The 22,071-nt window shown below is 51.8% G+C and overlaps 1 protein-coding gene across 2 annotated transcripts in view; it reads right to left on the bottom strand.

Annotated features, from left to right (window-relative positions):
* Positions 1 to 1,738: 1,738 nt before the first annotated feature.
* GLP1R (glucagon like peptide 1 receptor) overlaps positions 1,739 to 22,071 on the bottom strand; it is a 34,025-nt gene continuing 13,692 nt past the window's right edge. Inside the window, exons 1-11 of one of the 2 annotated variants that reach the window (XM_047860186.1) lie at positions 19,988 to 20,030; positions 18,611 to 18,729; positions 18,145 to 18,251; positions 14,325 to 14,478; positions 13,638 to 13,797; positions 9,067 to 9,127; positions 8,443 to 8,512; positions 8,231 to 8,319; positions 7,772 to 7,910; positions 6,825 to 6,866; positions 1,739 to 2,078 (exon numbers count right to left, since the gene is read on the bottom strand). In XM_047860186.1, the coding sequence (XP_047716142.1) occupies positions 1,911 to 2,078; positions 6,825 to 6,866; positions 7,772 to 7,910; positions 8,231 to 8,319; positions 8,443 to 8,512; positions 9,067 to 9,127; positions 13,638 to 13,797; positions 14,325 to 14,478; positions 18,145 to 18,251; positions 18,611 to 18,729; positions 19,988 to 20,012 (1,134 nt within the window). In that variant the 5' untranslated portion in view covers positions 20,013 to 20,030 and the 3' untranslated portion in view covers positions 1,739 to 1,910. Of the gene's footprint in view, positions 2,079 to 6,824; positions 6,867 to 7,771; positions 7,911 to 8,230; positions 8,320 to 8,442; positions 8,513 to 9,066; positions 9,128 to 13,637; positions 13,798 to 14,324; positions 14,479 to 18,144; positions 18,252 to 18,610; positions 18,730 to 19,987; positions 20,031 to 22,071 lie in introns of those variants that run through there. The other variant, XM_047860185.1, reaches the window with a different exon arrangement.

Below are 22,071 nucleotides of genomic sequence, written 5' to 3'. Positions count from 1 at the left end.
AGTGTATTAATGATTCTCAAAATCTTCCAGTTTACCCAGAACTGAAACACTTGTGCCAGAGCCATACCCCACATCAATTCACCAGTGCTCATCTCCCCTCTACCCACTCCAAAAACAAAGCCAAGGAGTGGTGCCTGTTGGAAAATCTTCCCTTATTCTGGGGAAGCAGGGGTGCTCCCGTCCCCCACTTCTCTACATTTTCTCCAGGAGCCAGTCTGCACAATTCATCTTTAGCCTGAGGTTCAACTTCCCCATTAACATAGACACAACACTTCACTGAAGCTGAAGTATAAGAAATTTTCTGCTTGATGTGTTTTATGTCCCATTATTATTTTCCCCGTACATCACATGGCTCTCTGAGAGGCACAGGAAAATATGTCTGGTGCAAGGCTTTGGGGAGGGTCCCCCACCACTTAAAAAGGGGAAGGAGGGAGAGATGGACTCATAAAGGAATTCATCCGAAGCTTCTCTCTCTGCCTTCCCAGGAGGTCGGGACTCCTAAGAGTTTTCTCCTGCTCTGGAAACTTCCTTTGCATCCACAAACTCCCTTGGATGGCTGTTTCCCTTTTGTCTGGGTCTCCGTGGTGCTGCTACAGGTCTGCCCTCTCACCATGGCTGGGGCAGGACTGATAGGTTTCTCCTCTCTAGCCTGTCTGCTGGTCATTATTTATGGGATCAAACTAAAGGCAGGGAAAACATTGATTAGCTCAAAATGTGGGTGAGTCAAATCAACTACCCCACTCCCCCCAAAAATATCACAATCACAATGATTTAGTTCTTTTTTCCATCAGGTGGGAGGAGTCAGAATTGCACACTTGCACATGCAGACTATTCACAGCAATAAAGAAAAATGCATTAACTATATATACAGGCTTCCAAGTGGGAGAATTTCAAGGGGGAAGAAACCAAGGATAGGGGAAGACTGCCTCCATGGTAACAGTGGCGACAGGTAGTTTCCCCAGAAGTCTCTTTTTGGTCACATCTCTTAAAGTTAGAGGGCACCCCCAAACTCCCATAATCTGGTCACAAATAAAAAGCATTTCCATGGAGAGGTGGAAGTAAAGCTCTCGGCCTTCTGGGTTCCCGACAGTTGCAGTTACACTGTAGCCCCCAGTGCAAATATTCCTGAAGTTCCCTAGTTGAACCCTAGAGGATTCTGGAGCAACTCTAGAATAGAATTCAGAGTTCATGCCAAGAGCTGGGCTCCTCAGCAGTGGACTTGCCCCGGTTCCCTGGACATAGTGGGAGCAGCCACCAAAGCAGGTCAAACACCCACGGGAGAAGTGGGCACCAGCGAAGGAAACCATCAGGCACCTTCTCAGTGTTCATTGTCAACACTTCTAGAAACAGCTGCCGGTGGCCCAACCAAAGGCCCCCAAAGGCGAGGTGGCGAGATGAGGGAGCGAGATGAACAAGCAATGTGAACAGTGCCCCTTAATGAGGAGCAACGGCAATGGTGACCTAACTGGAGGCCAGCAGACTTGGCTCACGTTCCCTAAGCTCTGCTTGGCTGAGGTTATGTGAGCCTCTTTCAGAACCACCTCCTCTCGCAAGCCCAATCCCACTAATAAGCCACTGACCTTGAGTGCAAGTCTGGGGCTGATTTGCTGCTCTGTCTTGGGGAACCCCAGGGACCTAGTGGCTTAACGGGAAGAAATCCTCCTCACTTTAGCAACATTTTTTCTCTCCTGCCATAGTGATCAAATTAGTAGGCTGTTTCTCCACAGAGGAAATGTAGCCACGGGTCCCAGGAGGCACTGCCCATTGCCTGCCTGATGGGTTTGGGAAGGGAAAGCAGGAATGGGTGTGTGCGTGTGTCCCTCCCTTCCCCAGCCCCAGCAGGGTCTCTCCCACCCGGGGTGGCCACCCAACCAGCAGCGAGACCACAGGAAGGGTAGGGGCTGGGGGGCTTAGCTGCAGGAGGCCTGGCAGGAGGCTGCATACACACTGCTGCCCACCGTGCCTCCGCTGGTCAGGCTACTGGTGGGACACTTGAGGGGCTTCATGCTGCTGTCCCTCTGGATGTGCAAGTGCTTGAGCCGCCAGCGCTCCCAGCTCCTCCGAAACTCCATCTGGACCTTCCGTGGGAAAAGGAGGGAAACAAAAGCCATCATGCAAACCAACTGCCCACAAAATGGCCCCATTATTACATTAGCAGGGAAGGGAAAAAAATCCACTGCATTATATTAAGAGACACAAGTCAAGGCCTTCGGGCACCTAAATTAATATCCCAATAAAATTGTTTATTGTTGTCTCCTATTTTCCGCCTTTCCTCAGGAGAGAGATGAGCTTGATGATCTAATTGGTCTCCTCCATCTCTAAACTCTGTGACTCAGCTCAGTACCTTTCACAATCCATCACAGTCTTATTCAGCGGAAGATAACAAGAGCGAGAGAAATGCGGGAGACGGGAAGGAGAAGACGAGGAGGGGGAGAATCAGACTTCAGCGCACAGCGGAGCCAAGACGGCCCGAGCCAGCCTGCCAGGATGCGCCTGGTCTCCTGGGCAGCGTCACGGGGCCCAGGCTTGGGTGCGGGAGGGGGCAGAGCAGACACAACCTGTGACCACCCTGCGGCGTGCCAGCTTGCTGCCTGGCTGAGCGGTTGTGGAGAGTGTGCTGACAGGTGGGATGGGGACACCCCAGGCTGATGCGGCCTCTGCTTGTGAAGCAATCTTGTCTCACAGTCCTTCACTGGGGAGGGAGGGGGAGGGATGGTGAACCGAGGCACATGTGTGGGAAGCCACCTCAGGGAACGAAGCAGTTTCATGGACACCAGCAGGGAATGGGACGGGACTGGGGCTTCTAAAAGTGCTGACACATGGTGCCCTTTCTGCCTCCATCAGCACTTTTCCTGAGCCTGTGTTATGCCCCCATAATGACAACTGTCATTAAAAGCCACCATTTAGGGGTGCCTGGGTGGCTCAATCAGTTAAGCATCCGACTCTTGGTTTCAGCTCAGGTCACGATCTCATAGTTTGGTTGGTGAATAAGAGCCCCAGGTGGGGCTCCACACGGAGCCTGCTTGGGATTCTCTCTCTCTCTCTCTCTCTCTCTCTCTCTCTGCCCCTTCCCTGCTTGCACTCCCTCTCTCTCTCAAAATAAACTTAAAAAAAAATGGGGCGCCTGGGTGGCTCAGTCGGTTAAGCGTCCGACTTCAGCCAGGTCACGATCTCGCGGTCCGGGAGTTCGAGCCCCGCGTCAGGCTCTGGGCTGATGGCTCGGAGCCTGGAGCCTGTTTCCGATTCTGTGTCTCCCTCTCTCTCTGCCCCTCCCCCGTTCATGCTCTGTCTCTCTCTGTCCCAAAAATAAATAAACGTTAAAAAAAAAAAAAAAACTTAAAAAAAAAAAAAAGCGCCACTTACTACATGCCCAGCACTTTCCACTGATTATTTTCCTTAACTTTCTCAGCCACCCTGTGAAGTAGCTTCCATTGTTATTGCCTGCTTCAAGGTGAAGAAACTGAGGTGCAGAGCATTTAAGTATTTCCCTCAGTCTCAGCCAGGGTCCACACCTAGGTCTGGGCTGACCTCCAGGTTGGTCTCCTAAGCACTGGCTCCCTGGCTTCCACGACTCTTTAGGTCGTGCTGGTCCCTGGTGTGTCTCCTCCCCTGACTCAGCTGGGAGCACCGTGAGGGCCAGGGCCACCCCTTCCTCACCTGGGTTCTCTGGACCCTAGTACAGTGCCCAGCATACAGCAAGTCCTCCGTGCGGGCTTTGTAAATGCGCTGAAGGAAAGAGCGAGTGAGTAACTGAGCATCTGACACGGAACTCCTTCGGCTACCGAGGTATTACAATGAAACACCAGAGGCGAGGACATGAATCCCAGACCCCCTCCCAGTGCTGAGTGCAGTGCACTTCCTCACATGAAGTTTACCCTCACCCCTGCCTCTGAGGTCCTCTCTGGCCAGGCTCCAGGTTAGGGAATCTGGGATGAATGGGTTCAGCTCATTCACTTCTGTTTACACTGGTGGGGAGAGGTAAAGTGACTGCCCCGCATCACACAACTGGGTAGTGGCAGATCTGGGGCCAGTATTCCGGCTCCTTAGTCAGAGCCATGGCGAGAGGACACAAACCATGGCAAAACCACTCCTCGGCCTCCCTTCCCCTATGCCTACTCTCCTGGAAGCTGATGGAGGACTGATGTCCAGGCCATCTTTTCTCTTTGGGTCACAAGTACCTGGCATTGCCATGGCGACCCGGGGTCTGGAGAACAGCTTTTGTGGACAGAGGTCTCAGCCCAGGAGCCGGGGGGTGTTTTTATGGCCCAGTGATGGTGATGTGTCTGTTCTTGTGCCTGGAGGAACCAGGGCATGAGGTGTCTCTGAGGAACTGTGCAGTGCCCTTAAACAAGGCAAGTGTCCGAGCAGGTGTCCTGGATCCCACAGCATAAGCCCGGAAGAGCCCGAGGGGACAGGCCAGCTGGGGATCTGGTGATTCAGGGGTTGTTAGTTGCCAAGGGGCTGAGTGGGATGTGTGCACTCCCCCTGGGCCAACCTGGGGGCAGACAAAGTGGGGAGGTGACGGGTGACAGGCTTTGAGGAATGGAGTCAGGGGGAGACTCGGCCAGGGTCTGGGAGACTCTCCATAGAAGTGGTGGGGAAGCCTCACATGTGCGTGTGTTGGGGGCAAGCATGTGCTGCCAGCATGGCTTTGGGGAAGAGGAGGGAGAAGTGGGAAATGGGAACCTCGGGGGACCGAGAAGATGAGAAGGGGCAGAGAAGAGCCTCACTCTCTCCAGTGTGCATAGGGACACCTGCCACCCTGTCCCTGTCCTTGGGACATAAAGCAGCAGAACATAGGCCCAGGGAGTGCATCACCCCTCTGGCTGAGAACCATTCCTGAAGGGAATGCCACCTGTGTTCCTCATATCTCAACATTTTCTTCAGTTTTTTAGGAAGTTCTTTGTGAGGGCTCAGATGCGGGGGAGAACCAGGGCTGGAACATCCTACTGTCCCCCACCCCCTCCCCCACCATGGATCAAGGGCCTGTAGGACAAAGGCCCCCATGAGTGTCCTCTACAATGGCCTCCTCTCCTTCCGTGGCCCACCCACCCCACAGGGAGCCTCGCCAGCCCTCTGAGACTGGCCCAGAGGAACAGCCAGAAGGCATTAATGGGCCACGCTGAGCCTGGCTCTACCTCCCCTCCCCAGTCCCTGCGTTAGTGGAGACCTCTCCCAGCCCCCAGCTCTCCCATCTTCTAGCTGCGGAACTGGGCTATTCGTTTCATTTTGCCAAGTCTTACTTTTCTCATCTGTAAAATGAGGATAACACCTGCTACACAGGACTGGCTTTAATAAAACATGTGGGCACCTTACACAAAGTAAACATTCAGGAAGTGTTTCCCTCCCTTTTGGAGCTCCACATGCTCTAAGCATCATGACCGCCATTTCGCAGAAGAGGAAACAGGTTTCAAAACTTGCCCAAAGTCACACAGCTCACTAAGCAATGGGGCCTGGATGGGAGCAGAGACCCGACTCCAAAGCCCATGTCCCGCATCTTTCCTGCTCTTTGAATCATCTCACAGCATCCTGAAATACCAAGGTCCCTCCACAGCCACCCTGTGCCCTCCACACTCACAGCACAAGTAAATTAATGCATTAATGCAGACTCTTAAGCTCTCTGAACTCTGGGACACCAGACTCTGTGACAGAGGCCACACAAGGAGAGCCAGGGTCTTTGAGGAGCAGGGTTCATGGGTCATCTGAGCCCAAAGCTCACTGATAGAAACCCTCACCTGGGCCTGAATGGAGTCAACAGAGCCCTCAGTTTGTCCCCCAGACTCTGAGGTGGGGGGTTTCCTACCCCCTCTTCCCTGCTGGGGTTAATCTTCTTGTGAATACTTCCCCTATGGTGCCACATCCAGAACTATAATTTGTTCCCCCTCTGGAAGGAATGGGGTGCAGTGCTGTGGCATTTGTGATACCCAGTGATGATGGGGATCGCTCCTACTCTGTTCCAGCACAAAGCTGGGTGCCTGAGCAGAAGGGGCCTTCCCCAGCACCACAGGCACAGACACCCCCTCCGCCTAGGAGCTGACTGTCTCGGACAGGGGAGGGCTATGGTCCAGCAGGGTCTGCAGGAGAGGACGTGGGACTCAGCAACAGCCTGCTTCTTCTACCCCTACAGCCTGAAAGCCACAGGAAGAACACACCCCTTGGCCATTGGCGGGCTGGGGCTCTCACCTGCACACACAGGGTGGGCGCTTTCCTCTTTCTGTTAGGATGCGTTTGAATCCCATCTCTGCCACCACTTCTAGGCCAAACCTGGGGCATGTTTCCTACTCACTCTGATCTTCAATGATCTCATTGTGAAAAGTGGGAATATTAAAACCATAGGGATTAGCAGAGATTTTTTTCCTGGGGGTGGGGTGGGGAGGGAGGAAGCAGTGACGATTAAATAAGATAGTATTAAAGCCCTAAGGATGTGACTTGGGCATGTCTGCTGTTGAATCAACTTGTAACAATCACCATCGCCTGTTCATTCAGGACCCCCTTAACACAAGGCTGGGTCTTCCCCAAGTTCATATCCATTAGGGTATGCCTGCCCACGTGTGTGTGTGTGTGTGTGTGTGTGTGTGCGTGTGTGCGTGTGTGTGTGTGTGTGTGAGAGAGAGAGAGAGAGAGAGAGAGAGAGAGAGAGAGAGAGAGAGGAGATATCCATGCATAGAAAACAATACATGAACAAGATGCCTTCTCAGCTCTAGCACCCAGTGGGATGGATAGGGGGTTTCCGCTGAAAAGATTGATGGGAGCCACCACTGACAACTCTAGAACAGCCAACAGTAGCAGCCCACAAGTGTCCCCACGTCCCTTCTCAGGCTTACCTCATTGTTGACAAAGCAGTACAAGATGGCCACCATCAGCCCCTGGAAACAAGAGTCATATCAGCAGAGAGGAAGCAGGAGGGAGGCACCCTGTAGGTAGACCCTGAAGCTCCTTGGGGCCCCAGCCCCAATATCCACCTCCTCAGACTGGGCATAGCCAGAGCTGGAGTGGTGGGTTCCTTCTCCTTTCCTTGCTGGAGGAACAAGAAGCCTCCTTGCTCAGATACTGAGAGGCTCTTCAGCTACCCTCTCCTTGATGAAGTCTGACCCGAGAAAGTACACCACCTCTGATCGTGGGCCATTTTCCCCTGCCATGGCTCCATCTGTTCATTCAGCAGACCCAGCATTCCCAAACTGTGATCTACATGCGTGTGCACATATGTGTAAGGGCACATGCATGGGTTTACATGCTTGTGGCCCTCCCACAAGCCTCCTGAGGGGCTGAGACCAGGTTCTCATATATCTATACCCCCCAGTGACACTCATACACCCTCAGCATCATCTGATACTAGTGGGGAGGTTGAGTTTCTGACTTTGGAAACTACATAACCTGGAAAATCTTATTTCAACATTTCTGAGTATCAGTTTCCTCCTTGGTAAAATCGGATGATCCTGCCCACCTCCTGGGATGCTATGAGGATTAAATGCACGATGTGTGCAAAGCCCCTGGTGTCCAGTAACAAACAGCCTGGTAGATGGCAGTTGTGATGCCAGGCTGGATGCCCACAGTTACATCTGGGAAGGCTTCTTGTCCCACGTGCGTATAGAGAAGACTGGCCTGGGTGCTAGACACTGATTTAGCCCTGGCTCTACTCCACCCATAGCCCTCTTGGCATGGCCCACTTTCCCCCGAGGCCTCAGGGCGCCCATCTGCATGGTGCAGGCTGGTCTCTGCCCCACTCCCACTCTGACACTTAGCAAGTGAGGACCCCCAGCCGTGAGGTCACCTGGAAGGAGGTGAAGGAGAGCTCTGTGAACAGCTTGATGAAGCGCAGCGTCCCCCGTGCATGTTCATCCATCACAAAGGCAAAGACGACCTCATGGGTTCCCAGCAGGGGGATGAGCGTCAGTGTGGACTTGGCAAGTCTGGGGGTGGGGTGAAGACATCATTCTGGAATTCTCCCATGGACGTGTATCCCCTTTCTGTGCCCCAAACCCACACCTGAGTGACAGACATTCTCCCACCCCAAATACACTGGGATGGGCTGCCTGGTGGGGAGGAAGTAGAGGTCAAGACACCCAGAAGCCCAGGAGATGCCCAGGTCCAGGGCTAAGGGCAAGGCTTGGGGTCCTGGCCTGGGCCAGGTGGGAGAAGGTCGCGCAATGTTCCAAGCTCTGAGCCCCAGGATCTCTATTCTGGAAGCAAGGGTGAAGGGCGCCCATGAAAGCCAGCTCAGGTACATCACCTGCACTTGATGTCTGTCTTGCACATGAGATTGGCTTTCAGTTTGGACACCACAATGCAGATGACCCGGACAAAGATGAGGAAGTTCACCTGCAGGGCAGATGGGAGGGAGTGGCTGGAGGCCCCCTCAAAACACCCCCCTGTTTCCAGGCCTTCACCCAGCAACACCTGTCCAGCCAGAACTGCCACTCCCACCCCCACACCATCACTCACTCCAATGGCAAAGAGAATGGGCAGCCGGATAATGAGCCAGTAATTCATGTTTGAGTTCCTGGTCCAGCAGCTGGAGAGGAAGAGAAATACACAAGTACCCAGTTAGACACACAGAGCCCCCAGCTCACAGTGCAGGTACAGGGGCACACAAACACATGTGGCCATGCAAAGTGACCCTCACAGAGCCACATAAATGCTGCCACAAGGAGCTACCCAGTCCCATAGACTCATGCAGAGTCCTTCAAGCCACACACACACACACACACACACACACACACACATACACACACTCCTAAATACATGGTCACACAGAGAGATACACACAGCCCTTTGTGAACCAACAGTCATGATGCCTAGCATCATACACAAAATAGCAGGAACATTTCACAGTTATTATAGAAAAGTCATTGCATACCCCATGGACCCAGCACCATTTGTTATCACCCAGTCCCGGGAAGGGATAAGGAAGGGATAAGGAACTAAATTCATAAATTAAGCTCCTGATCCCTCGGTTTATCCTCCCACCCAACAGGTGGTAGCCACGTACCCCAGGGGCCAGGGAATCCCAGGGGGGTTTGAGGATGGGGACCTCAGCACACCCATGCCCAGGAGCAGGACACTCACCCTTCATCTTCATAGAGGTACTTGACAATGCCCCAAGGGATAACAAACAGCAGGGGGACACCTAGAAGAGAGAGGGGAAGAGAGAGGGGAGAGGGCTGGCAGGCCTGACCCACCACCATGTACACCCAGAGGCCTCTATTTACCCAGGCCTCTCCCGCCTCCAGCCCTTTCCCTCACCTGACTCCAAAACCACTTTCTAGCAGGTTTGGAACTTGGAGGGTCTGGGAGCCTGGGGGAGTGGAGGCGGCAGGAACACCTCCGTGCCCCCACCCCCCATCCCTGCCCAACTCCCTGGAGTCTTCCTCAGAGAGAGGATCGCACCACACTGTGGCTGTATCTGAGATAAGACGAGATCGGGCACGTTCAGGGTGGTATGTCCGTAGACACGGTGGCTGTATCTGTCCTAACCAGTCCCCCCCCATCCCAGGCACACTGTGCGAGCTTGCCCCCAAGTCCAGGCTGAGACATGAGGATGCAGACACCAGAGTAACAGAGGACAAGGCCATGGAGTGGGAAGAACATTCTAGATGAGGTGGAGCAGGCCAACCCACTGATGCCCTTCTCCTCCTGCTGCTGCCCACGTGCCCATATCAGTCAACTCCTTCAGGCTCCAGAAGCCCCTCCAGCTACCTGTTCTCTACCCGCATGCACTACAAGTGGCTGGGCAGAAGCCTGGAGTACAGACAGGGGCCCCATCCTTGATGCCAACAGCCCAACCAATGGCACAGTGGCCCACGGTAACAACAGCTCCAATGTAACACTTTCCACTTGACTGAGACTCAAGTGGTGTGGCAGGCAGCCTCTAGGAAGTTTCCCAGCGACCCTCACCTCCTGGTATCTACACCACCATACAGGCTGTGCTGTATCGGGATTGGTCTGTGTGACCAAGAATGTACTCAGAAGCGATGGCAGGTCACTTCTGAGATCAGGTTATAAAAGACTGTTAAAAGGTTAAAAAAGGCTTGTCTTGGGCTCTCTCTCAGTCTGATCACTTGCTCTGGGGGACGCTGGTTGCCATGTCATGAGGGCACTCACCCAGCCAGTGGAGGCCCCTGTGGCAAGGAATGGAGGCCCCCAGCCCACAGGTAGCAAGGACCTGCACTTCCTGCCAACAACCTTGTGAGTTTGCAAGGGATTCTCCGACTCCACTGAAGACTTGCTATGACAGCAGCCCCAGCCAACAGCGTGTCTGCATCTCTGTTAGAGACCTTGAGCCAGAGGCACGCAGCTAAGTTAAACCAGATTCCTGCCCATAGAAACTGCAATAGGAAATTGCTGCTTTAAGCGGTGAAGTTGTGGGGTCATCTGCTCTGCACCAGGAGCTAACGAATCCAGCTGGTTCCCAGTTCCTTGAGGGTACAGCATCACTCATTCTCAGAGCCTCAGGGCTCGGCTCAGCCTGAGGGCTCAATATGTTTGCTGAATTCAAATGGACTGTCCGTCCTCACGACAGATGGAGATGAATGAGGAGCTCTGGAGGGTTCAGGTGGGACTAGAGAGCAAGGCTGCCAACCCAGGCCCATGCCAACCACCTTTGGTGGCTTTCTGCACCAGCTCTCCATGCCTGTCTCTGTGGGTGCCCCTCCCGGGGTTGGAGATGTGGGCGTCGGGTATAGGTGAGAGTGTGTGTGTTAAGGTGTGGACACAGATGTGAGTGTGTGGTGGGCAGGGCCATGCACAGGCATGTGTAGCTTTAGGGGGTCTCTCCCCAGAACACATTGCCAGGGCAGAGCCCCATTGACAGTCCTTCCCGTCATCACGATCCATGTCCTCAATAGCCATTCCCAAGCAGTTCATCTGCCAGGAGCTACTGTGCATGACAGTGAAGACAGGGAGGAAGCCAAGAAACTCACAGCTGGTCAGCATTCTTCATCAGGTACCTTCCTCCTTGGCCATTTGTTTTTACACAAACCAGACCTCTGAGCATCCACGATGCTTTAGTAACAGGCCTTCATGAGACTGGACAAGGGATGGGTGGCTTCCAAAGGCCTCAGAATATAGCACGGAGCCTGCCACAATGAAGATGCTCAGACAGCATGGAAGGAAGGAATGATGGGTGGATCCACTGGGAAGGGAAACTCTCCTGGCAAGAACATGCCAATTCCCTGAGCCACACACACATGTGGAAACCTCCTTCCTGGGCATTCCCAGCCACCTCTTGTCCTTTTTCTCTGAGATCCCACTCAGAATTGGGGAGCTCACTCATGGCGTCAGCAAGACCTGGTGAACTTCACTCATTTACCAGCCTCTCCTTAACAAGGCCTTTTCTGCCACATGCAACCATTACACACCCCCTCATTCCCTGCTGGCTGCATCTTTCTCCCATTTAGAAAATCAACAAGACAAGCTGGAGAAAAATTTCACATTAAGAAACACAGAACTGGCCCCAAGAAGCAATGACTCCCTCGTCCATCACTTGCCTCCCTCCCTTGCAGCCTCCCTGTGGTGGGTAATGGGGCACCAGCTGCCCATGGATGGCAGCAGGAGCTGACGTCTTTTGGGACTCCCCAGCTGTGTCAGAGTTGTAATTTTAATTCTTCTGCTTGCATGTGAAGCTAAAAGTTGTTTCCAAGCATCCCAAACTGGGCTAGGTCTCCTGGCCCCACAGAAGAGCTCTTTGGAAAGCTTTCTCTCTGTCCTCTGTCTTTGTCCTTCTCTCTCTGCACCTCCCCATCCCAATTCCTCAAGATAAGGGTGTTCTCATTGGGAAGGAAGGTCCCCCAGGTCCCACCCAGGTGCCCCTCAGACTCTGAGCCCTGAGCTGCAGCATGAGGTGGTGGGAAAGGATGAGCTCCCCTTCCCCCTCTTCCATTTCCCACTCAGAAACCTCCAGGATGCCATGTGTCCCCACCAACCCTCCAGCAACCACCCCCGCTCCTCTGCACACAGCACAAGGTCCCCTCTGATTGTTCCTGCCCTCAGAGGGTCACCATGGAGACAGGCACTAACAGTGTTGACGCTATTTCCCAGAATGGACAGACATAGTCCCCCACCTTAAGGACAGCCTCCCCAGAGCCCCCTCAATGACCTAACACCGCCCCACCCTCCATTAGCTGCAGGGCTCTCCAGCTGCCCACTGCCTGGGTGACTGCCCTACCCTCGGAGGGGTGGAAGAGCAGGGAAGGATGGGCCCGTGGGGAGGTGGGGGAAGGGTGGGAGCAGGGAGTTGTACACAGAGGAGAGACCCACCTGCCCAGAGGCCTGAGCTCGCTCACCTTGTCTATTAAGGGACCAAAGAGGCAATGCAGGACAGAGAACTTTCCATGACAGGCAGCAGCCCAGGGCCTGGGAGTCAGGAGGCCTGGTTCCAGTGCTTGCTCTGCCTGCAAAGCCCTGCCCTCTCTGGCCTTGGGTGCCTTCAAGACACTGATCACCCTCTTTAGAGGTACTCTTCTACAACAGGGCCACAAAGAGCCAGGTGGCGGAGGGACACCAGTAAAAGGGAATTCAGGGTGAGGACAGGGGCAGGGAGGCTGAGAGGGCCAGAGAAAGCGCACAGCCAGGGGGCCAGACAACTTGTGGAGGCTTCCTGAGGAGGCGGGCTGGACCGAGGACAGCCTTGCAAAGGCTCAGAGGCAGGAGCCAGTATGGGAGGGGGACATCACACGTGGCTGTGACTGAGGCGGGAGGTCCCCAGTGGTCAAAGTAACCTGAGGCAGGCGAAGGAAGGAATGACAGTGGTGAATGAATGAACGGCAAGCTTGAGGTGGAAGGCAGGCTCCTGTGGCGTGGGCAGGGACACTGGCAGATTAGGAAGGGCCAGAGGGCAAGGCCCATTCTCTGGCTCCATCCAGGGGTGGGGGTGGGGGCTCCCGCGGGCCTCTCCAGAGTAAGCGCTGTTGCCTGTGTTTTCCCTGTAGTGGGGTGGGGGTTGGGGAGCTGCTGGTGGGCTTCTCAGCCCCTGTTCTCATCAGAATCGCACGCGGCGAGAGGCAGAAGCACAACCAGAAATGTTCCAGCAAAAAAAAAGACACGATAGTTCTCGGCAAACTTTTTTGGCTAGAACATTTCCAGCTGGGCTCCAGGCACATCCGCGGTCCACCCTTTCCTCAGCTGGCTTCTGGCTGCCAGCCCTGCCCTGCCCGGCTCTCCTCTAAGCCCTCCTCTTCATCATCAGCTGACAGAGCCACAGCCCCTCAGCCCTCACCTCCTGACCCCTTACCCTGAAGCCCAGGACTCTCCACTTCCCTCAGGGCCTGGGTACCAAGGACTGGGTATGGGACTCCATCCCCAGGGGTCTTAGCAGTAGAGGTATTTGAGGACAGTGCATGGCTGCCCATGGTGTGTATGTGGTGTATCTGGCCAGATAGGGGGGAGGCCTGTGTTTCCATTAGGTGGGGCAGGTGATGCAGAGACGGGAGGGTAACCATAGCCCTCTGCAGTGAGTCCCGTGCCCAGGACAGAGTTATCCAGTGGGCCCTGCCCTTGGCCCAGCAGTGTGTTCTGAGCACCAAGAGGGCTTCCTGGGGGCAGCCTGAGGGCAGTAGTCCCAAGAGAGGTCAGGGTCCCCCGCCTCCCATGCCATGGATTGGGGTGGAAGAACACATAAGATGAATGATAGTCGACCTTACCCCAGCCTATGCTCAGATAGAGCCTGAAGATGCGCTGCTCGGAGAAGACTGAGAAGGCCAGCAGCGTGTACAGGTACACGCCCTCCACCAGGAGCCAGTAGTAATTGGCCGCCACGCAGTACTGCATGAGCAGGAACACCAGGCGGCAGCCCAGAGAATCCTGGGGGCAGAGGAAGGGTCCCCAGGGGACATAGCTCTGCCTCCTGCCTCTCTTGATCCCCCTCCCCGTCCTGCCCCAGATGCAAATACTGGATGAGAAGCCCTAACACCGTTTTGCCAGGGCCAAGGCCAAGAAGTTGACCTGCTTTAGCTCACTGAATCACTACCCTGAGTAGAAGAAGCTAATATTATCCCCATAGAGGTGAGGAAACTGAGGCTCAGAGAAGTTAAAAGACTTGTCCCAAAACTATACAGCTAGTAAGTAGCAGAGCTGGGATTCAAGCCTGGGTCTGTTTCCAAAGACCATTTCCTGTGTCAGACAGAACTTCTTAAGCGCAGGGAGGGTGTCTACATCTTTAGACTGGGGGCTCCCCAGAGTGGACTGCCTCTCCCATCTGACTGGGGACTCCCTAAGGACCAGGTGTGGCTGTTCTTGCCTTTCTTTGTGCCAGGCCTAGGTGGGGTTGGGGAGGCTTGCCTTCACTGACTGTCCATCCCTCCCCAGGCCCTCCTGAACACATCACACACCTGGTAGGAGAGGAGCCCATCCCATTGGTGCTGCTGGGGGGCTGTGCTGTACATCCACTTGAGGACCGCGTCCCTGATGAAGACGGACAGCGCTCGGAGGATGAAGGATGCAAACAGGTTCAGGTGGATGTAATTCCGGGTGCAGTGCAGGTGTCTGTGGGAGAAAACAGGGCTCTTTCCTAGCAAGGTGGCTAGCAGTTCTGCTCCACAACCCTCCAGTTCAGGCTAACATACACCGCAGGCATGTTTCTGCATCTGGGACTGAGCCTCTGTCTTTTCTTCCTCTGAAAATGCCCCTCTTCCTCGTATCCTTGAAAATTCTTGGATCCAATATAAGTCCTGCCTCTCCATGGAGCCTTCAGGTGTGTGGTCACTGCCACCACCCACCCTCATCCACACTATCTTCCTCTCTACAGCATCTTCTTCTCTACAAAGTCATGTATAATCCAAGTGATTTATGTGTGAAGACCACCTTCCCCAATGGAGACTTTGGTTTGCTTCTTGAGGACAGGACCCACATCTCACATGCTTCAGGGGCAGACTAGGGCTAAGCACGTAGTAGGAATTCAAACACTATTAGACACAATTTCAATATCCTTTCATGTAAAAACACAGAGCAAACTGCAAATACAAGGGCGTTTTTTAACCTGATAAGGGCTATCTACCCAAACCCGGAACAAACATCATTCTTAACTGAGAAATTTTATAAGCATTTCCTTCAAAATCAGGAAAATAAGGATTATCTAGCCTGACAAAGCTATCATCACATCTATTCACCATTGTAATATAGATCCTGGCCACTGTAAGAAGGCAAGGGGGAATAATCCATACGAATTGGAGATAAAGGAACAAAATTTTCATTATTTGTAGATAGTAGAGTATCTTCATAGAGAATCTGAGATCATCTACACACATATTATTAGAACTGATAGATTTCATTCAACATGGCTGCTGATGTGTGTTTATATATATCAGCAATAAACAAATAAAAAGTAAATTTTAAAGATTCATATATAGTTTTTTAATTGGCTACATAGAAATAAGTCTAACAGAAGATGGGCAAGATCTCTATAGAGGATACAATAACATTTGCTTAAAATAGTTAGACAAGACTTAAAATTACACATTCATGGATAGACTCACTATTTTGAAGGTGTCAATTCTCTCCACATTAACTGATAAATAAAAAATAGCTATAATAAAAATTTCAACAGTGTTGATTTTTTGTTTTCCTGGAACTCTCAAAACGTACAAAGAACCAAGGGTCAAGCATAGTCTGGACCCTCCTAAAGACCCACAAAGTAGACAGGGCACCTGGTGGCTCAGTCAGTTAATTATCTGACTTTGGCTCAGGTCATGATCTCACAGTTTGTGGGTTCAAGCCCCGCATCAGGTTCTGTGCTGAGAGCTCAGAGCTGACAACCCAGGCAAAGATAACTCTTGATGCATGGAAGAGTAAGCACTACAAACCCAAGGGGGAAAGGATGAGCTGTTACTAAATGGTACTGGACCAATTATATATATATGTGTATATGTGTGTATATATATATACATATATATATACACATATATATATGTGTGTGTATATATATATTATATATATATATATATATGAAAAATAAAATTAAATCTCTTATTTTCACCATAGACAAAAATTAATTACAGGTGGATTAAAGAACCATAAGAGAGAGAGAGAATCATAAATAGAGCCTGACATGGGGCTTGATCCCATGACTCTGGGATCATGATCTGAGCCCAAATTAAGAGTCAAACCAATTGAGCCACCCAGGCACCAAGAAAAGATTCCTTAAACAAGATCATAAAGGAGTTTGGTCTTTGGAAAAAAATTGGTAGTTTTTTTTATCAACTGGCAAAATTAATCTTTATCAATTGATAACATTTAGTGATAATCTTTAATAAAAATGGATACACTGATATATTTCATTTCATTAAAATTAAGGACTTCCATGCATAAAAGGCACTATAACGTGAGTGAAAAAATCAACCACAGACTAAAAGAGGATACATCCTAACTTAGGATCCAGGATATATAATGAATGGCCAAAGAAAAAAGAAAAAGCCAAATAAGCCAATTAAAAAGTAAGCAAAGGATAGGAATAAGCAATTCATAAAATGAAACACAAAAATGCTTGATCTCTCTAGGAATCAGGGATATGCAAATTAAAATCATGACATATCTCATACCCTTCAGATTAGTAACAGGTGAAAATACTAAATATTAGTGAGGATGTTAAGTAAAGGGAGCTCCCATTTATTACTGGTAAGAGGGCAAACTGGTATGACCACTTTGGAGAGTAACTTCACCTAATAAGTTTCCTTTTTTTTTTTTTGTAACATTTAAAAAAAAACGCTTATTTATTTTTGAGAGAGAGAGAGACAGAGCATGAGCAGGAGAAGGGCAGAGAGAGAAGGAGACACAGAATCCAAAGCAGGCTCCAGGCTCTGAGCTGTCAGCACAGGGCCCAATGCGGGGCTTGAACCCACTAACCACGAGATCATGACCTGAGCCGAAGTCAGACACTTAACCGACTGAGCCACCCAGACACCCCTAATAAATTTTCAAAAGCACATGGCATTCAGACCAGGCAATTCTACTCAGAGGTACATGCCCCTGAAGAAATGCACAAGGGGTCATAAGTAAGAATTTGCCTTGTAGCAAGGTTTGTAATTCAGAGAAGAAAAAAAAAAGGAAACACCTCAAATATCCATTAAAGTGATAAAAATAAATTGTAATATATTATACAATAGAGTCTGGAGTGACGGTTAATATAAAACAGAACTACCTGCATTAACATAAATGAATCTCACAAAAACATTGCAGGCCAAGAATAACATTGCAAGAGTATATACAACATACCATTAAAATACGCAAAGTCCACAGCTATCTATTTGTACAGATACTATAAATGTGGAAAAAGTATAGAGATGCCTGGGGATTATAAGTAGCCCCTTCAGGGCTTTCCTCTGGTTGTGGGGGTGGAGGGCAGTGGCAGGGTGGGCTACCCAGGGCGGCATGCCTGTGTTGACTGTGTGGTAGGTGTTAGCTCTCGGGCTCGGCATGGGGTGTGCCAGTGATCAGTATCAGCCACTGTATTTTAATATCTCTGAAATACTTCATAATAAAAGGGGAGAATATTCACCAAGTGAATGCATCTATCAAACACTGACTGTGCCCAGCACTGACTGTGCCAGGTGCCATGGAGGCGACAGGAGGAATGAGGCTTGTCCTGTTTCTGTGGGGCTGGTATCCTGAGGTCCCTGCACTCAGAATTGCTCCTGACCTTGAACCCAGCCCCCCTGGCTTACCCTCCACCAAGTGCAGAGGGAGTGGAAAGAACATGGTCCTCTGGAAGGAATGGCTCATGGAGGTTAGACTTAAGGAAGACCTTTTCCAGGGGGCTGATAAGCTCCAAAGAGGGCAGAATCTCTAAACCCCTGAGCTCTTACCTAAAATCAAACTGAATTCCTGATGATTCAAGCTTCACATGCTCAGCTGAAGGGGATGTCCCCTAATCCTACCACCCACTATGAAGGTCTGGGGATATGTGCTTTGTGTGTTTGTGTGGTGTTTGTTTTTTTCTCTTTTGCAGTATTCTATGTAGGCTCTTACAGAGTAGAGATATGGCAAACGGGGCCATATCCCGTGTTTTCAGCCTCGTATTCAGTGGACAGGCTCTCCGGAGATCTCCTAAGAGAAGAACCTGCAGCACTGTCACTTTAGTTTGGTGCTCCCTCATCCACTGGGGACAGTGCAGGGAGCTGGAATGAAACAGCCCCTCCGGGCCCCCAGGCCCCTTACCTGAAGCTCAGGAGGATGGCCGAGGCGATGACCAGAGCGGAGAAGGAGAGTGTGTAGCCCACCGTGTAGATGATGGAAAAGGACAGGAGCTGCTCCTCTGGGGAGCTCTGTGTGCACACGAGGGATACAGTGCACGTGAGGCAGCCCACGCCCTCCTCTCCCACATCTGTCTTTCCCATGGGACAGGGAGAGGCGGGGCCCCAGGTCAGGCTGCACCAGGGACTTCAGAACTAAGAAAGAAAATAACCTATGGCAATGGTCCTTGGACTTCCAGGGCCTCGTCCCAAGGCCAGTGGGGTGAACACACATGGCCTCTGCCCAGCAAGCATGGTGTGCAAAGCCCCCAGAAGCAGGGGGATAGACAAGATTGCCACAGGCCAGCCCATCAGATGCCCAGGGGCCCTGCTCCAGTGCGGCTGGGACCCCGTTACCCCTCACTGACTCGGAGCCCCCATCTGCAACTCACTCTCTCCCCTCGCTTGGACTCCTCGCACTCAGACAGGTTCCTCCAGGGCAGGCTGGAGTTGTCCTGGCGCAGCCACAGGCCCTCGGCTGTGCAGAACCGGTACACGTGGCCCTGCAGCACTGGGGCAGAGAGACGTGGGAGCTGAGCCCAACACCACAGAGCCCTCATTCCTCCCTGCCCTGGGGGCCCCCCTGCTCCCCCAGGACTGACCTCTTGGAGTTGGCAACACCTCTGAGACACACACACACACACACACACACACACACACACACACACACATTCAGGCCTTCCTCTCTTGCCATGTGCCCATTTGGCCCAGGGACAGGAAAGGCAGTCGCTAAGGGCCACCCAGCACCACCTTCAGCCTTTCCTCCTGGCCACCCTGGGATAGAGTTTGATGAAGCCATGTTTTTGAGATAATTCTAGCCCATTCCCATGTCCTGCCTCCAGCCTCAAATCACACTGCTGACAAGGTCTGGTGCTGAACACCAGTGGCCTTCAACAGCTCCATAGCCACCCACTGTGACTTCGAATTTTCAGGACTAGCCCCTGCCTTCCTCCAACACTTCATAGACAGAGCAGATCCTGGGAACAGATGGGCTCAGAGCTCCTGAGAGGAAGAAAGAGGCACAGCACTGCCTCCGGGAGCCTGTCTGAGGGGGAGACACAGTCCTACCCTAGGGAGCTCCAGTCTGAGTGGGGGAGACACAGCCCTGCCCTCGGGGAGCCCCATTCTGACAGGGGAGACACAGTCCTGCCCTCAGGGAGCCCCAGTCTGAGTGAGGAAGACATAGCCCTGCCTCACGGAGCCCAAATCTGAGGGGAGACACAGCTCTGCTCTCAGGGAGCCCCAATCTGAGGGGAAGACACAGTCGTGCCTTTAGGAAGTCCTAATCTGATGGAAATGACAGAGTCTTATGCTCAAAGACAGCCTGATCTAAAAGAAATCCAATGTCAATGGTAGAGGCACAGCCCTTGGAGACTCTCCATTCAAAGACGGAAAACCCAGCTCCTCCCTTCGAGTAGCCCCTAGTGAGATGCTGGGGACAGAGACTGCCCTCGGAGACCTCCCAGTCTGAGAGGAGGGAGAGATCCAGCCCCTGTCCTCAGAGAGCTTTCATTCTGAAGGAGGAAGCACAGTTCCTGGCTCCAGGGAATCAAGACTCTCACAGGAAAAAAACAGTCCTCAGAAAGTAATAACATAAATGCAAACCGAGAGAGATCAAACACAGGCCCAACAGAGCTGGGGTGGGACGCTGTCTGTGCTCATTCACACACATCAAGTCTGACCTGCCCTGCTGGCCCCCTACCCAGGGAGGTGGGTGGCTTGTGGTCCCTGGTTCCCTGTGAGGTCATGAAAGGGAATAAGGGGTTTACTTGTGCCTGGGAGGAAATGCCTCATTGCCTTCCCGGAGGAGAATGTAAGTCTGACCCCAGAGCCAGGAACCTGGGGACAAAAACGAGGTTAGGGTTAGCACAGGAAGATTAAGGAGGGAAACTGGAGCCAGGACAAAATGTAAAAGATTTAAAAATTCTAAAGGACTAAAAGATTTTAAAGACCAGTCATGGGATGAAGGTGCAGTGGGAGGGAGGGAGGGAGGAAGGATGGGAAGCATTGGAGGCCCTGGTCACAAGTTTCCAGGTGGAGGAGTAGCAGTAAGAACTGTGTGTGGGAAGAGGCTCATTAACATGTGTACATGAGGGTAAAAGCAGAGGGAGGCAAACCTTAAGAGACTCTTAAACAAAGAGAACAAACTGAGGGTTGCTGGAGGGGAGGTGGGGGGGGGGGGTTGGGCTAAATGGGTGATGGGCATTAAGGAGGGTACTTGTTGGGAGGAGCACTGGGTGATGTATGTAAGTGATGAATCACTGGGTTCTACTCCTGAAACCAAGACTATACTGCATGTTAACTAACTCAAATTTAAATAAACAAATTAATTAAAACAAAAACAAAAACAAAAATGTATGCATGATGGGAGTGAGGCAAACCCCAGGGCCTGCCCTGAAAGGGCCCAGCAGGGACGCAGCCATCTAGGCCAGGGATCTGTTTTACCTTTCACAAACTGTCAGTCTACCCACTGTTCTTATGTATCAGGTACCTGCAGGGCCTATCGCTCAGACCCTTTTCCTTCCAGACCCCCAACCCCCAGTTACCCAGTGCAGCGTCCCTGTTCACTCCTCTCCTTTCTCCCCCTCTTTCATAAAACCTGAACCAAGGCCCTCTTCAGGAGACCGAAACATCTTGTGATAGAGTAAATCACCTCGCAGTATCAATGCTTCTAGAAGAACATTTTAAGAGACTTCACCTGGAAGAGAAACAAAAACCTAAAAATCTAGTGACAGGACTTCTGGCAGCGAAAAGAGCCTGAGTCCCAATACCCCTCAAATGCATTTATGAACAAAATCAGGCAAAGGCAAAGGCAAAGGCAGAGGAGGGGAGGCATGTGGTCTGATTTTAGCAGATTTTAGCTCTTCTCGAGCCCTGAGTGCCCCTCTTATCTGTTGCACAGATGCCTGGAATTCTTCACCAGGGGTCGAGTCTTCTGATAGAAGGCCAAACCAGTCTTCAGAGCACTGATGGGGATCTGGGCTGACCCCAGAGGGAGTGAGACTGATGTCAGGGCCTTCAATGGCAGCCCATTTTGATGACAGCAAGGAAGGAGGAAGAGAAGGCAGAGGGACCAAGGGAAGGGAGAGGACATGGTAATGGGGCACAAACCACCGAACCGCCCATTTACCCAGGACTTAGCCCACAGCAGTGTGACCCCAATAATACCCCAATAATACCACAGCTAGATGCACCCACAATTGCTGGTTCCCTCCCTACATGCATCTTATACAACCTCTCTACAAGCTACACACAGTATTGGTTTTCAAACACCTGCTGTACGCTTGACGCCTTTGAACATCACGACCAAGTTACAAGGTAGGCATGTTAATCCCATTTTATGGATGAAGAAACTGAGCCTCTTAGTGTCCAAGTGACTTGCCTAAGCTCACCCAGCCAGCAAGTAGCAGAGGCAGGATTCAAACACCTAGCTCTTTGCCTTCAGAGGTCAAAAGTTAGCAGCCAAATTCACTGCTAACAGTCAACAATGGCCATGTGCCATTTCTCTTCTGCCCTTCAGGGCTTGGGTTTGCTAACATTCAGCATCCTCCCAGTAGATCCTCTTACCAGTGTGGATCCCCAGCAGCCTGCACTATTCCTGGGCCTTCTGTTGAGGGCCAACAGAGAAGATGGGGAGGTGGTAAATGCACAGATGTGTCACTGGCACAGTATCAAGAGATCACTGCGTCCCTGAGAAGCTCGGGGAACCTATGAAAGTGTGTCTGTCAATTATCCCTCATTAGCAGCCAGTATTAAAAGCCAGGCTCATTCTTGGCCAGGCCTATGGTCCCCAGATGCCCATCTTGGCTGGAGGTAGGGAGGGTCCAGGCACAGCCCTGCTTATCAGCCCAGC

The sequence above is a fragment of the Prionailurus viverrinus genome, chromosome B2 (assembly GCF_022837055.1).
Source record: "Prionailurus viverrinus isolate Anna chromosome B2, UM_Priviv_1.0, whole genome shotgun sequence".
Lineage (NCBI taxonomy): Eukaryota > Metazoa > Chordata > Mammalia > Carnivora > Felidae > Prionailurus > Prionailurus viverrinus.
The sequence above is the reverse complement of the archived record's forward strand: the minus strand, read 5'-3'. Positions and strand labels throughout refer to the sequence as shown.